Here is a 17,589-nt window from a genome sequence, read left to right on the forward strand (position 1 = left end):
TAATTTTGTGTAGCTTATTACTACTGGTCGGAGGTGTGTGATGTTATTCCGGATTATTTACTTCCATTAAGGCTGGCAGCAATTAATTGGACGAAGCTCCCCAAGGGTGAGGCCTGGGTGGTCTCTGTGGGCCCAAGGGGCCGGGGTAATGTGGCGGAGCCTGGGTTACGGCTGCAGTCGGGGGCTCGATGTGCACCGCTGCACCAGCGACACACAGACTTGGCACTGCATCCCTTGCCAACATGGCCCAAGCGTTGGCAGTGGCTGCACTGTGAAGACCCTGCACGGTGGCAGTAATCCTCCACGCATATTGCGAGCATCTTGTCAGTAACGCAGGTCTGAGGGACTTCAGCAACCAGAATGCTAGGATGGGCAGTTTCATGTTCACAAACACCTTGATAATGAATTCAGTTGGTGTATGTTGGTGCACCCCACGGAACACGGAACTTTTTCGGAATCTCGTCCTTCTGGCGAAGGATGGATTGTTGAGTGCGAATGGCCTCGAGGGCCCTGATTGCAGCATGGTACTCTGCAATGCTAGCCAACTCACCTACAGTTGCAAACTGACTATTTGTCCTGAAGGGACGATTTCAGCGAGCGTGAACCATTAGGTAGTTGTACAGTTGTACATGTACTGTGGCCATTGCGTCGTTCCATTTTAACATTTTGTATGGCACGTCCTGCCAGGGTTGCCAGGGACCGTCTCTGGCTGCTGCATTGTGAGGGGGGAAGGGGGGTGGCGATGCAGTAGCTTCCATTATGGTCGTCATTGTGTGTAGACAGCCTGTCTGCACTGGATCACCCACTGACCGAACCCTGGGACTAGTAGCCGGGGTTGTGCAAAGGCCGAGAGGTGCTGCACCTCTAGTATAATCATGTGTGATGTATCGTTTTACTCCATAGACAACTCAACTGTACCTCCCTGCGCACAGGGTTTTGCTGGTGGCTGTGTAGCAGTGGAAAGTGTTAGCACAACTGTTCGTCGCTTGTGCTCCTCTGCTTCACTTCACTCCAGAGCAGCGTAGGGTCAGTCACAAGCTCTCTGGAGTACGTCCACTCGGCTTGGCTGCTACTTGCTTTCTCCTCACACAGGCCAAACGTGAAGTCAGAAAATTGTGTGCATGTTGGTCACCGGAAGTCTATTGTATCTTCACCAGGGGGAAGTTTAGCTGTTAAGCTTTCTTTGATACCCATATATTCGGATTCTCTGTGCTGTTAATTTGCTGAGAACCGCTGGGACCACTAACTGAGAACCGGAACTGACTCATCACTACTTAGAACAAAAATTCCATATTTAGTTTATACATCGTACTCAGTTTTCTCTGCTATTACAGCCTCGCATAAACTAATTTTTGTGAAAGATATCCCGCTGTCTCACCACAGGACAATTTGCCATACTATGAGGTTATAAACCTTACTTTGAATTTTTTTTTAAATTTTTTTGCACTTTACTCATGAATGAATGAATGAATGAATGAATAATGAATAAAGAAAAAAAAATTAATGATGAAGCAAGCAGTACAAAACATGTACATTGACAATCATGGTGTCTACAGTTGCTTTGGCACACTGCAAACAATTAACAAAATTACAGTTTTATAGTACAATAAACTCGTTTAACCATCAATTTCTGTAATCCATCATCATCTGAAAAAAAGTGTATCAACAAAAAACAAAAACATAAGATATTTTTAAAAACTATCCATGGATTACTTTTACACAATACTGTATAAAGCTGAAAGTGTGAGTGTGTGAGTGTATGTGTATGCAAGTGAGTGAGTGTGTGTGTGTAAATGTATGAATTATTTTACTTTTAAAGGATTTTATTTTAATTTTCGTAATAGTGAAATCACATCACTATACGTTTTTACTAAGAGATTTCTGTTATCAGTATATTCGATTATCCATCACAGCTCTGGTCTGGACTGTTTCATTTAATCAATGTTTAAATTAATGTAAGTTAAATGCTATGTGGGCTGTTGATGTACTTCACTATACAGCCTAAAAACTATGGTTAAAGCAGGAATTCAACATTTCTATGCATTTGGCTGCTTTCAGTGGAGCTTGATACTCCATGACGTAAACAGCATTATTACCTTTTGACTGCAGAGTGGGTGTGCTTGTGCCGCACCAACACTCTGCGTCTTGTGAACTTGCGGCCACACTGGTCACACACATGCGGCAACAATCCCTCGTGCATTCTTTTGTGCTCCAACATTTCCTTTTGATACCTGAAACAACCGTAGTTTACACAAAAATGTACATTCACTACATCAAAAATATGCATTGAGGCAACTAACACACCTGGCTCATAAAGTGCGAAAACAAACCTCAGTGCACCCTTTTATAATGTCCCTTTGGAAGAAACAGCGAGCATCGGACTTATAATTCCGCCTCACTAACGTAAATACATACATCACTGGTTAACAATCAGGAAAATATTTTATTAAACTTTTGGGCATAGTGTAATTAGTTTTTAATACTCAAAAAGATGCTTTTCAAGCACATCATGAAAACGTTTAATAATGCTATAAATTCTGACAAACAACTGCATACCGACCTCATTCTGCGGTCGCAAATTTCACAGCGGAATGGTCTCTCCCCCGTGTGGCTGCGCATGTGAACCTTCAGATTGCCCTTCTCCTTGAAGGTCTTCCCGCACACTGAGCACACGTACCGGTTCTCACCTCCACAGTCAACTGCAAGTGCAAAGACATTACCACATTAAAATTTTCTTTAAACTCCACTAACGGTATCCCATCATTATAGTAGAATAAAACCTCAATTTTATAATTCAATAACAAATTGTCTAATCAGGCAATTTTATTGCTGTTTCACATTCAATCCCTAGCAAAGATTATATTTTAAAAATTCTGAATATTCAAGTACATACAGCAAGGAAAAATAACCTATTTTTCCTGCATGTAGTAATAAAAAATCTCTTTTGATACAGCCTACATGTGTAGGTAGATTTTGAAGTACCTATTTCTTCAGGAAATATTTTGGAAACTTCTATAAACTTCTAAAACAATTTAAGAACTTAATGTACATAACATATTTATGTTCTCTAGTATTACAATATGACGACTATAATTGTGCACACATCAAAAACTAAATCTCAAGCAATTCAGTCAATTACTAATGTGTTCTACTCAATAGTCGACAATGACTGAGTCAGTTATAAAGTTGTCACAGATAAAGTAACATTCTTAACCAAATAAATATAAAACTAAAGGCTTGTACCATTGTCGATAGTATGTTTTTCAGCTGTTTCAGTCGATAATGTCTGAGCTGGCTTGTTTGGCGCCCTGAAACACAGTTTCATGCTCATTACAGAAACTTTTGTGAAATAATAAAACAGAAAATATGTATAATAGAAGACAATTGCATTTTAGGTGCATATTAGTGAAATTGAAAAATACTTAGTTTATAAGTAACAACTGAAGAGCGGGGTAGAATAACGTAACTTTCACTTTACACATTGTGGGTTACCACATAGTTACAGCCTACTGTTCAATTAGTTATGCAATTTATTAATGTTAGACATTAGAAACTGCTACATACCAATGATGGTAAAAAAATCAGGTAAATAGGGGAATAAATTAGCCAAGTGTTGGCAAATAACACGTAAGTAGTAATACTATTCGTTATCGCAGGAGAAAAAATTAATGCATACACACACATAATATCTATACTAATAATAAAACTGTTTGAGGCAAAAAGACCGTACATTGTATGAAATGATGAAAAACTAATGGAAATGACTATTTAATTTATTGAGAATTCAAAAATATAGTTTTTAAAATTTTTGTGTTTGTTCAAGCATCAATCATAACTACTGGACGGATGTTGACTAACTTAGAAATTAGGCTATGTCTAAATACAGAATTCCACCCCTAAGGGTGAAAAATGGGGTAAATGTGATTTTTAAGATAATTAATTATACCTCTAAAACTAATTAAGCTTAAGAAAAAATAATAAGTAGTGATTATTAACATTCAAAAACTACCCACTAAAATTTTTATATTTTACAAATTTAAACCTCTAAGCAATAAAGACCATACGAAAACTTACATCCACAATTTTTTATTTTGTGAAAACAACTCTTATGGAGTGAAAAACAGGTATATATATGTTATAAAAATTAATAATTATATCTACAAATTTAATTAAGTATAATGTATGATTTTGGGTACCAATAAAGAACATACAAAAACTTCCACTCAAAAGATGTCAAATAGGGGTAAGTATATTTTAAAGATTAATAATTTTAATCTGTGAATTCAATTAAATGTAACAAATAATATAGGGTACCAATACTAAACACACAAAAACTACCAACCACAATTTTTACGTTTTGTAAAATTCTACCTAAAGGTGTGAAAAAGATCTAAGCATGTTTTTTAGGTTATTATTTATATCTCATAAATTAATTAAGCGTAATAAATTAATCAATACTAAAAAAGGGCCTACGCATAACTACTTCAAAAATATCATTTTTAAACAGTTATGTTATGAAATAAATATTTTATGCATCAGACAATTTTATTTTGTCTATTTATTCAGTAAAAATGTTTGGAATTAATTTTATTACTTTTTTTTAATGGTAATATTTTAGCAATACTCAGAAATTGTGCCAGCAAAGCTAGTATATAAGTAAAACATAAAGTACTACAATACTTACAGGGATTCTTGCGAGGCTGCAGGATCTAGTCGGATGGTTGTGGAACCAGTGGGATCAGTCGGAAGAGACTGTGCTTCAAGTGCAGCCACGACGCTCGGAGACACGGGTTGCACGAGGAAGCCCTCGGTCACCGTCCAGCTCCGGGAGCCGCGCGCCTCCAGGAGCAGCCCCGGCACGCGCAGGCAGACGCCGTGGCTCCCCGCCACGTGGGCCTCCGCACAGACGCCACAGCGGCACACCAGCATGGCGTGCCTCTCCCGGAGGTGGGCCAGGAGCGACACCTCGCTGCACAACTGTGTGCCGCAGTGTTCGCACTGCACTGCAACCGTGCAGTCCCTGGGCCCGGACCCACCGTCCTGGGTCCCCGCGTCCGTGCCCATCTGCGCTGTGGCAACACGCCTCTGCCGTTCCACGGAGGAGACCATCGGCCGTTCCTCTCCATCTTCACCGAAACCACTTGTCTGCTTGTCAGTGCCCACAGCTAACAGCAACTCCTCCACCTCCTGGAACTTCTGCTTTTCTTTATCTACAATAGATTTAATTTTGGCGACGAGTGGATCTGATGGTGGGAGGTTGTCGATGCTCGGAAGTACATAAATCTGTAAAAAACAAAAACCAAATAATAACCTCTAATAATGGCCAACACAACAAGAGTAAAAAAACCATTAATATAATTTGTGTAAGATAAAAAAAAGAAGAGAAACAAGTAATAAACTGCCTGAAAAGAAATGATCAAACAATTGAACAATACAACATAAAACAGATGAAAGACAAAAAACACCCAGATTGCCTTGGTGCGTGTGATCTACGGAGGCTCAATATGTTTGAGTTGATGCACTGTATCAACATCCTAACTGTTTCAACACTACACTATGTCATCATGAGCCATGACAAGTCAGTGCGACCTTAGCGTCAGGCAACGGTCAAGCATCACCGCTAACATCATTGTCTCATGTTTCAACCTCCTTGTGCCCATTGTAGAGTGTACCAATACACAAATAATATTGCTTGGCCTGCTAGCTACTACAAGCATCTGTTCTTCTTGTGACTATTTTAGGGCATGAAAAAAAAATTTGTTGTTTACATCATAATACTGTTTTTTTTTTTAATTTTAAGTTGTCTTGTTACGGGATGACTTTTTGTCCCTGGTAACTGACAGCGATCTGCACGTTATCTTGGATTGAATACCACCCGCAAGGCACCAACATAGCACCTGTGTAGTGACTTTGATGCCTGCAGCTATACTTCCATCGCAGCTCAGTCCTGGAAACCATCAAACAATCTCCGCCGTTTGACGGCTACGTCGCTGGAAGTCCTGACCACGAGGCACCCTGCCAGTTATCGAATAGACTGTATAAAGACATTTGTTGGTAGAAATATGTGTGTGTGTTTTTTTTATATATATATATATATATATCCCGCTCAGCCCAGCAGAGAGGAGAGAGACACTGACCGCTGACTCACCACTACCTCTCAACGTCGCTGTCACTCTCTGTCACCCGCTGACGTCACGCTGCCACCATACCACTCTACAGATTTTGTCTTCGCTGTCGGTAAACCCTTCAAGCCTTAAATATTAAAACTGAACTTTGACAATTCATCGCCAGTATTGGACGTTGCAGTTAAGCAAGAAAAGCGCAGTGAGATGAAGTAACTAGTCAGCGAGTAGGTGGTATTACATTTGAGGATAAAGATTTCCAGCGCGGTATCGCCTCTAAGCGCAAGAATCTGAAATGGCGCGAAGTCTTCCGGTCATGCATACGGCAACTACGAAATTTGAGAGGTGACCGTAACATTACATGTCGGAGAAATGAATACAAAGGTGTAATGCAAGGCCTTTTAAGTGCTTTCAAGAATATGTACTGGTTATTTTATGCCAAAAAACTTGTCTGAAAACAAGCCTTTAAGCCATTTTAACTTCTCTAAAAATACAGCTGAAACAAAATAAATGCTGACACAAAACTACTTATCGGGCCTCAACAAACCCTTTTAAATGCTTTTCGTAAACAGACTCCACTCGGATATATCGAGTAGTTTTCAAATCGCGTTATTTTTCCTGAAGCTCTGCACAATGAGTTTGTATCCAAGTAGGCGGGGCTTGTAAGGTTCCTCGCTCTATCGTGGCTCCCAGGACTCGTGTGCCGGCACTCACCTCGCTGAGTGGCTTCTTGTCGGCACCCAGGATGGACGGGCCCTCCACCCGGTGCCTCTGCTGCAGGTGGCGCCGCAGGTCCTGGTTCTGGCCGTGGCGCCACCCGCACAGCCCGCACACGAAGCGTCGCAGCGCGCGGTGCACGGTCAGGTAGTGGCGCAGCAGGTTCCCGCGCGCCCGGAAGGCCGCGCCACACTCGCCGCAGGAGTACGTCACCGAGCCCGGCGCCCCGTGGACGCTCCTGTCGTGCTTCTTCAAGGCCTGGTCGCCAGGGGGGACAGGAACCTTTCAGTCAGGTACAAAACGTGACATCCACATCCACTAAAAACCTTAAGGCCGGTATTCCACTGTAAAATATTTTATAAAACATCTTTTATAAAACTTCTTTGACCAAGATTCTTTATAGTGTAATAGGTCATATTTTATAAATTATATCTATATGAAATTTATTTTATAAAATGTAATAGGTTGGCATTACATTTTATAAAATAATTTGATTGTTTACATTGTTTCACGGTAGTAAATTTTAAAAATGTCCACTAAGCCCACAAATAAGTACATTTGGAGTGTGGAAATGACAAAAATGTTGATTGCTGAGTATGAATGTAATGAAATGCTGTACAGTGCAAAGCACGAAGATTACAAAAATAGGAACTAAAGACAACATCTGTATAAAACCATCGCTGATGCTATAAACAATGTTAAACCTGGTTGTTTTATTAAAGACAGAAAAAAAAAAAAAGTCTTAGAAGCCAATATTTGACAACAATCTTTTATGTAGTGTACTTGACAGCCTAGAACTTTTATAAAATAAGCACTAAACAAATATTTTATTGAAAGATGGAAAATATATTTTATAAAAGATGTTTTATAAAACATTTTACAGTGGAATACCGGCCTAAGTCAACAGCCAATAATATGAACAAATTAGAGTATCATCTAAATTGAGACAGAAAGAAAAAATATATATACACTGAGTAACTCTTTTAATGAACATATCATGAGTAGTTTTGGCTGCAAAGATATTTAAAACACTCTACCATAAAATAGTTTAGCAACAACCAGTTATCTTGAAAGCATTTGAATGGTTTTTCAGTTTCCTGGCTTTGTTTTAACAGCAAAGATTGCAGGTTTTAATGATTTTTGTCCGAGGTTGCTTGGCTTGTGGATTCTAGGTGCATTAAAGGCAAAAAAATACACCACCAACTTTTCGATTGCCATTGCAGTCACTATCATCAGGAGACGTCTACCCTGAATATACAGACTACAATGTCGACAGAAATGTCTGTAAACCCTTTGCCTTCGACATGGTTAGAAGTCCCAAGCCTAGCAACTTTGTTTAAAAGGTTTTTTCTATAAAGTGTGGGTTTTAGAATCACACAATGTGTACTTTCATTCACTGTCTGTACAAGAATCCAGTTAAAGTAAAACATTTGTTAAGTGGTATACTTAATCATATTTGTAGCCCTACTAAACATTTATTTTTGCTCCACCTATAGTTTTGCTTTAAGCCATTTTTAATTTATACTTAATTAAAAATTACCATAAACCTGGCAGTATAATTTTTACCATAGTAAATTTTTCTGTCTAAATTAAAAGCACAATTTACTATTTTATTTTAACTGTAATAGGGCTGCTAATTAAAATTGGCGAATGGTTTGAATTTTGAAACTTCACATGTAGTTTGGTTTGGAGGAACAGAAATGCTGAACATGCATTTGGACTGTATTTGTTCATGATTTCAGGTGATGGTGCCTTGGTCGAAAAGCAGAGGGCGGTGGTGCCTTGGTCGAGTAGCGGTGGGCGGTGGTGCCTTGGTCGAGTAGCGGTGGGCGGTGGTGCCTTGGTCGAGTAGCGGTGGGTGGTGGTGCCTTGGTCGAGTAGCGGTGGGTGGTGGTGCCTTGGTCGAATAGCGGTGGGTGGTGGTGCCTTGGTCGAGTAGCGGTGGGTGGTGGTACCTTGGTCGAGTAGCAGAGGATGCCATGGGTAACCTCATGTCCTTCGAACTGGCAGATCTTTTCCTGTTCAATCTTCTTATCACAGCTTTGTCCTTCTTTCTTGGGTTTCCTACCACGATTTGGGCAGTCACGCTGAAAATGCCCCTGTTCTCGACAAGCGAAGCACCGTGGACAGTCTCCAAGCCTTAATACCCTGAGGATATTTCCCTCGTTAGTACTAGAACTGTCATTCTAATTGTGGTAAGTTCTATCAAGGTTTGCCTTGATGCTCATGTTCCTTGAAGCAATGTAGGCACTTTCAATTTCCAGGGAGTGAACAAGAGCATCGTAGATATTTTTGTGCTGGGCCAAACAAAACAAAAAACTTCTGAAGGGTTTCTGAGTATCACCGTTGATGTGTCTTCAATGCAGTACTGTACATTTCGCCCATGTGTCAGCTCAAGAGATTCTACTAACACAGCATAGTCCTTCTGCTCTGGAACTGGTATTGTCTGAAGCAGCTCAAGCGGGGGTCATCACAGGGTGAAGACAAGAGCTGTAGCCTTCTATTCCTCGCTCCAACCATTCATATTTGCAGCTGCCTTGAACTGTCGCCTGTATACTGCCCGTGAAGATTGGCCATCAAAAATAGATGGCTTGAATTTTGGGTGGCCATTAGTAGACCCTTCCACCTTGACATCCCTAGGAACTCTCTTACTGTTTGCAGCAGCTGTAGGATTTTTCATCATCCGACGGCACTCCTCAGTTACAGCTTCTACATGCCGTTCAGTGACCTGTTCAAACTAAATTAGCTCTTGCTCCTGTCAGGCAAGTTGCTGTTGTTGCACCAGGTGTTGCTCCAAACACTGCACTTAACTTCAAACTGAATGCTGGTTTTGTCTATCTTCTTTTCATTTCTTCTTGAGCAGCCACTATTTCATCTTGCGTCTTCTTGTGCCTTTTTCTTTTCGTCAATTTCACTCTTCGTGGCATTCTTCACCTCTTCTTAGCTGTTCCTCATTTTGCTCTTAAAGTCTTACTGGCCACTCTTAATTTCCTTTTATTTACTCTCAATTTTATCCTGGCTACTCTATTTGGGCCAAGAAAGCCATTATGTTCCTAAGTTTGTCAACTGCCACCTTCCTCATCAATATGCACTATCAGTATGACTCTGTCACTACTGTTATACTAACTGCAATCAAATTTCACCAATGAGCTAGCCTAAACTTCTACTCAAAACACCTACTTTATTACACTCAAGTCAGTATAAATGTTTTCAGACTCAAAACTGCCTACAGTTCTTAATACTAATTCTATTCTCAAATAGATACATACTAATTTTTAAAATTATTTATTTTAATTATAAATCTAAATACTAAATCTATTAATTAAGGCTATCCCATTCGTGAGACCAAATGTTACAAGTGGGAAAACAGGTTCAGAGAGGATAGCCTAATTAAATACATAGTTTTATTTATAAAGTATACAATTTACACTATTAATTAAATTACAAGCCTTAAAATGTCTGTCCACTAATTAATCACACTTTAATTTAGTCCACAGTTGACTCTCCCCACTGTAGCTCGGCTCGACAGTGGCTCTCTCTAATGCTCGTCTCTTACCGCGCACTGCCTCACGCTACTCACTCATTGTTCGCACACAACACAGTCCCGGATGGTTTGGTACACGATGCTTCAGTCTCCGCACACGAAGCCCGTCGCTCGTCTTCCCCTTTCACTCACCACTGGGACACTCGCCCTCTTCACTTCACTGCCTCAGGGGCTGGCGTTGCCATTTTTATACCCCCAGCCCCCCTTATGGAATTGTCTTGTACCCCTTCGAAGTGTCGCGTCATTAGGATAGACTTGACACCCATATCTCCCAGAACAATGGTGTCTTATTCATTCCACTTCACGCAGACAGGGCTCTGGAAACATGCTGAATCCTCCAGGGCCATAGAGAGGTCTCCAATCTCAACGAGAAAGCGCTAAGGAAGAGGGAAGTGTAAGGAGGGTAACAGGTTATTGGCCAGTTGATTCGCTGGCCAGGCCGCTGGTCTGCCTCATGGCCTTGCCTATAGTATACTCGTAACAATACGTTACCAGCAAGTGAATACAGCAACTAGAATAATTAATCATCAATTAAGCCTGCTGTGTTTGATACATTTTAGTTTGCGCATGTTCTTTAGTACTGCCACAAAAATGGGACTTTGTTTGGAAGCGCTCTCAGATGATAACATAATTTTTGCTATATGTGCTTGCTGCTCATTTAAATTTTGAACAGAAGAAATATTTGAGAGAATATAAGCACTAAAAATTTAATAACCAGCTGCTTTCTGCCATGCCTGTTTGCCTATTAGCTGTAACGGGTTGCTAATAGGTGCTATGTCTCATCAGTGATACTCTTTCGCAAATCCAATCTTTTGTAACTGAAATTTACTGTATATATTAAGTTCCTTTACAGGCAAATTTTTTTTAGAGGATTTTGTTAAGTTAGTGAAATTATAGTTTATTAAATTTACTTAATGGTAAGATATTGAGTATTTTGTAGAATTCCATCTAGTTTATTTTGTGTGGTTTTTAGGGTTATGAGTAAGATACTACTTTGTTGATGGACTGTTTACCTGATAAGCCATTTGTCAGAGTAAATGAATATTTATGATTTGATAGGCATTTGTATTTCTAAGCTTACCCTTTTTTTTTTGAACTATTATTTTACCGAAACTGTGAAAATATATTCATTTAATGAAACAGATAATTTTCTTTCTAGTTTTAAAATTTCTCCACTAACTTTATTTTGTTTAACTCTTTTGGTTGTATGCAAATTATTCTTTATGAATCTTTACTCTTTATGAATCTATCTCGGATTTGATAAAGTTGATTTAACATACTGTCTGAAGGGCTGAGGTATTATATATATTGAAAGAATTTTACTTTGGTATTCAATAATTTCTGGAGATATGTTACTATATATACTGACAAAGCTAAACACTTCCTATTCTGTGAATCGACATCACTGACAGCTTTACTACGTACCAATAATTAGTTATTAAAAAGCCTAAGCTTTATAATTTTCCAAAATCTCTAGTATTTTTTAATAATATAAATCTTGGGATACTTTCAGATCTGAAATAATAATGAAGAATGGAAATAAAAATTATTATAATAAGACTAACATCACATCAGAATATTCTTACATTAATTTGAAAACTTCTACATTTTATATCACCAGAGTATTATAGCCTTATTTTAAGAATGTCTGCCTATGGTTTTAGTTTTTCTGGACGTCCACTGCAAAGGTTACGTTGCGGCCGTTTTCGCTTGTGATGATGTCAACCGTCTTGTGTCCTCATAGGACGGTTTCTGGAAATGGTGCTGTAGTGGCATTATGGTTTGACTCTTCCTTTGCAGTCTCAGGCATCACCCCTCTCGATATAAATCAAGAAATGTGTTTTTAGCAAACTGGCCATTCATAAGGTTGCTAACCAGACGACTAACACTGCAGTCTCGGGAATGATGATAATTTCCTCGATCACTTGCTGTGCGAAGTTCAGTAAATAGTTTCCGCCGGCATGAGTCTTGTCTTGGTAACCTCCAGGATGCTTCTTTTCATGCCGGCAACCTAACTTTTACTCTCGTCCAATCAGTTCACAGTGATAGTCGGTGACCACAAAAAAACTCGTTGCTGTTCGGCCACCTCTCATGCGCGCACACATGCCGTGGTCGCCACTGCAGCAGTGTGCCGTGTCGGACGTCATGAGCCGGCGCATCATTCAGAATGGAGTAGTCCGTTTCACTTTTCACTGCATGGCAATGTGAAATATCACAAAAATGTGAACGGTAAGCATGGCCGTAATACAATGTAACTCTTGAAATTACTAAGACTACGTTCCTAAAACCTACAATTACTTTAGACCTTGTTTCTTTCTTAGAGTATGTTGATTAACATGTAAAAAGAAAATAGAAAAAAAAAATACAAACAACAAAGTTTTAATATGCCAACAAAAATTTACCAAAAACTCCAGAGCATTAAGTACGAACAGCAAGTGCATTAAATACTAACAGTGTTGCGAGAGAATCTTGTATTACACTTAAGGCAGTGATAGGGACGCTCTCCAGAATGTGTGCGTTTGTGTATGCGCAGCCCCGAAACCGTGGGGCAGGCAACCGGACACAAGTCGCATCTGAACCTGCATGAAGAGAAAAATAAGTTTACAAGAAGTATGGGAAAAATGTTCCTAACAACAATACACACTCAAAGAATATTGCTTGCGGACAGAAACTTATAAACAATAAGAGAACATATTCCAGCTCTGACACAAGGCATCACTAGCATGAGCTTATTTTTTGTGTAATTTTTGTTGTTTGTAAAACTATGGGTCCTTATGATGGCAACATATATGGTGAAAATGTCTTGTTGTTTATTTCATTTAATGTTTGAATAACTTTTTACAAAAAATTGTGTATTTGATAAAAGTTGTAACGGTTGTACAGTTATGACCATCTCATTAATAAAATTGGTAAATTCAAATAAAATTTCACTTGTTCAGAGCCTTGCGGTTACAGGCGATACCACAATAGAAGCAGCGAATGTCACGATTCTAATCCCACCTCACTAACAAAAATACACCTGTGACTAGGCGGGCCCTTTAAATAGGGCTGTCGATAGAAATTAAGGGCCTGGGGGCAAATCCCCCTGCCTATTATTTAATACACAACTCTTCAAACGTTCAAACCCCTCACTACTTAAAAAAATCAAAAGTCTGCAAACATTTAAGAGATTATAATGCTGAACGAATAGGACAACACTTAGTAATTTTTAACACCATTTTAAGAAAAATTTTTTACATGTGTTCTTAATACAACATAATTTTTATCACTTTATAATCAGTAAATATGACTATTTTTCTTTTTAAAACTTAACAATCTACGTAATACTGAACAACTTAGGAAATAAAATAGTTAATACAGAATAAATAAAAAGTCAATCATTTAAAATTAGTTTTTTGAGCTTTCATATTAGTGAACGTTTCAATAATAAAACAAAAATTCAATGTCCATGGAATGCTTCATTCAATGCATAATGTTCCTAGATCAATACGAATTTGTTGCCCCATTGTTGATCTCAGGCAATTCTTTATTCTGTTAAGCACACTGAAAGTTCTTAATGCTTGAGCAACAGAAACAGAACCTACGCAGATTATGTGCATGCAACACACACATTTGGAAATATATTTTTATATAAATAGATAAAATTACAACAACGTCACTTATCGATGAGCTGAAGTAATCTGCTCCCATATTTCTAATTCCGAACAAAAATAGACTCGATGAATATTTAATATGTCATGTAACAAATATTTTTTAAGATACCCTTTTATTTATCTGCATGTTCAGTGATACATGCCACTGTTTATTGCGCATGATTTCGAATCTTTTAATTACAGGTCATTTAATTAATATTTCAAGCAAACTGAAGAACACTGGAAAAAAAAAACACACACACACACCAGGGGCGCCCGCAGGATTTTTTCCCAGGGGGGGCAAAGTCAGCTGTTTCATAATTTTATACGCTAAATATAGGGATTGAAAAAATAATACAAACTATTTTCAAGGAAATCTAACTGTCTGTTTATTACTATTCTTCACACAATCACACATTTTTCATTTTAACAGGAACTGAACGCGTCTGGAGTCAACGGCAAATGCGCCAACAACTTTTTCAATGAAATTGTCCTTGTCTTCTTTAATTTGGCCTCTGTGTACAGAGAGAAGACACAGTCCATTCAGGCGACTATTTGACATCGTGCTTCTTATCCATGTCTTTACTCGTCTGAGAGTGCTGTGGATCAAACATTCTAAGATTAGTTATTGCCAAGAGATAATAGAGCAAGAACAAGTAAACATATGAATTTAAAGTATGTACATTCATAATGTAGGCATATGTAGGCCTATTTGCTTATACTAGTTACTACCAAAAGTAAAAGAGCATAAAAATGTAAAAACTGTAACTATATAATTATTTATTTGTAGAAATAATTTTTAAGGGTACAAGCTGAACTGTTTAAAAGATGAGATGGTTTTTAGAATATAAAAAAATTGTTTTATAACCTAAATAGTTTTGCCACAACATTACTTGTTAACATTATTACTTTGACATTTAATTTATATCTAAAGTTTTTTTTTGATTAATTGTGTTTGAAATAGTTCCATTTTAATTCACCTCAATGTTTAAATAGATTCGTTCATTCATACATATATCTATCAAATATTATTTTGTTGACTTACCTGAATGACCTTTCGACCGTGCATGTTGTTGGTGGTAAGCATAATGCAATCTGAAGACATTTTGCCACTGCAGGCAAAAAATACGTGTGCTCATGTTGTAGTATGTCTATAAAATGCATATTTTTCAAGTCTTCATCATTGGTCTGAGAATTTTTCCAGAGAGTGTACCATACAGTGACCTCGTTCTGGAAATTGTCCAATAGCTTGGAATATATTTTAACAAATTCTTCCATGGATTTTTCATATTCTTCCTTTGATATTCTTTTTATTTCTCTTGGGTGCAACTTGAAAATTTCAAATGCAGCCCGATGACGGATGGAGAATCTGTCTTTCAACGATTGTATCAGGCAGTCCAAGTAGGGAAGATATATTGATAATCTGTAGTACTCATTGATTGTTTCGGAAGGCTGATTTGCACGATGTGTTTGCTTTTGTACTACTCGAGATTTTTAAAGAATAATGCCTAGAACTTCAGCATTTTTTTCAACTATCTTCATTATTTTGTCAAACTCTTGGACACTTTCTTCTCTGTGAGCTTCGAAAGTGGAAATTAACTGTTGAATATGGTTTGATACTCTCAACAAATCAACTCTCGGGCTTTGAAGCAATTGACTCACAACCTCAAGTATGCCAGAATACTGGGCTATGATCTGCAAGCAGATTAGAGATGTTGATGCTGTAAACGCACAGTGAAGCTGGAAAGCCTTCTGCCTTGTATCTTTGTTTCCATCTGTGGACATGGTTTAAAGTGCTTGCATAATGTCCACAAACTTGTTATTGAACTTTCTAATTGACTTATATTTTCTGTCCACCTGGTCTCACAGAGCGTCTGAAGTGTGCCAACAATTTCTCTTCTCTGCCCATTTTCTCGAAAAAACTTAATTGTCTCTTTTATTGTCCCTACAGTATTCCTAATCTGTGGCAAGGTGTTTGAATCGTGGACAGCTAAATTGAGACTATGGTTTGAGCAATGGAAAAATAAAGCCATAGGATACTCGTCATTTATTCTTTTTTGTACCCCTGTAACATGTCCAGCCATTGTACTGCATCCATCATATCCCTGGCCAACAGCATTGTTCAAGTTTAAGCCCCATGTTTTAAAGGCAGAAGTAATCGCGTTTGCCATGTTTTCGGCATCTAAACAACCTTTTAAGGGTGTGAAACCCAGAAAATCTTCCTTAATACAATTTTCAGTCTTGTCTAAATATCTTACTCCCAGTGACAACTGTTCTGTTCCTGAAGTATCCATAGTCTCATCAGCCATAATTGAGAATATTTAATTTCTCTTTACTTTTTCAATAAGATCATGTCTTAAAACTGTTGCGCTGATTTCAATTAGTTCATTTTGAACTCTGTGTGAGATGTAGGTGGCATTTTTTGGTGCATTCTTCAAGTGGTCTGCCAAAACAACATCACCTGACTCTTCCCGAAAACTCAGCAAGTCGTTAAAAACAGTGTGCTTGTCTGTTTTTCCTCTTAACGGAAGATCATGGAGAGCACAAAAAAGGATAGATGACAGTATTGGTTTTATCTTTTTTCGGTTTGCTTCTATCTGTTGCGCTAGCCTTTCATTTACCAGAACATCAATACTTTTCTGTTCACATTTCATGATAGACAAGAAATTAGTAGACTTTTCCAAAGCCTCCTGATGCCATGCACTTTCATGAAATTTTTTGTAATTATTAAAGGGATGTGTAATAAAACACCTTGATAACTACCATGACTCACTCGTGGCTTAAACAAAACACACAACTTACAAAATGCACCTTTGGCATCTTCAGAGTAAGCCAACCAATTGTATTCATTTAACCACTGGTGCCGGAAAGGCCGTTTTTTATCAGTTACATCATTTTTAAAATTGTATTTAACCTCAGGTTTACATAAATTCGTATTCGTTAAAAACAAATATTTTAGGTCATCTTTAGGATTTTCATGGAGATAGCTACCAATATCAAATGAGTTATCTGTTGTTGATTGTGTTTGCGTTGATGATGACGGTAGGGAAAAGGGTGCTGATAGATTCGAAGGAAATTCTAAACAGCCATTATTTGATTCACTTGAAGTAGTTTTGGGTTGTTGAGAATCACTGCTGTTTGATGGTAAAGCAATAGGTACGAAATCACCTTCAGTTTCAGCAGGTCCACGACTTTTTTTAACACATTCGATCATTTGATGGTTATGGTTTTCAACTTCACTACCATCATTAACTTTCTCATGGTCAACTTTTAAACGCTTGTGTAAAAACTTCCTAATATCCATTACAAATTACAAGTTTATCAATAACAACTATATGATTAATCAATGCATTAATTCTATTTGGAGTTTGACATTTGGTTGTGAATTACAGATTTACCTGTTAATTTCATAACGTGCCAATGTGGTTCTGTATTTAGTAACCTAAAGTCAACACCTTCAGTTTTCAGTAAGAAATTCTATGCACAATGGTTGAACTCAGTTTAACAATAGGCCTAGCGAAAACTTACTTGCTAATAACTTCTTCATCTTCTCAATAAAACACAAACGGACGAT

The 17,589-nt window shown here is 38.1% G+C and overlaps 1 protein-coding gene across 13 annotated transcripts in view; it reads right to left on the bottom strand.

The window, feature by feature from the left end:
* LOC134542615 (zinc finger protein 431-like) overlaps positions 1-17,589 on the bottom strand; it is a 45,530-nt gene that overhangs the window by 4,828 nt on the left and 23,113 nt on the right. For 12 of the 13 annotated variants that reach the window (XM_063387004.1, XM_063387008.1, XM_063387010.1 and 9 more), the window contains 6 exons: positions 12,836-12,962; positions 6,837-7,097; positions 4,685-5,283; positions 3,244-3,308; positions 2,561-2,699; positions 2,097-2,231 (listed from right to left, as the gene is read on the bottom strand). In XM_063387004.1, coding sequence (XP_063243074.1) covers positions 2,097-2,231; positions 2,561-2,699; positions 3,244-3,308; positions 4,685-5,283; positions 6,837-7,097; positions 12,836-12,962 — 1,326 coding nt within the window. The remainder of the gene's footprint in view (positions 1-2,096; positions 2,232-2,560; positions 2,700-3,243; positions 3,309-4,684; positions 5,284-6,836; positions 7,098-12,835; positions 12,963-17,589) is intronic. The other variant, XM_063387014.1, reaches the window with a different exon arrangement.

Source organism: Bacillus rossius, assembly GCF_032445375.1.
Source record: "Bacillus rossius redtenbacheri isolate Brsri chromosome 9 unlocalized genomic scaffold, Brsri_v3 Brsri_v3_scf9_1, whole genome shotgun sequence".
Classification (NCBI taxonomy): domain Eukaryota; kingdom Metazoa; phylum Arthropoda; class Insecta; order Phasmatodea; family Bacillidae; genus Bacillus; species Bacillus rossius.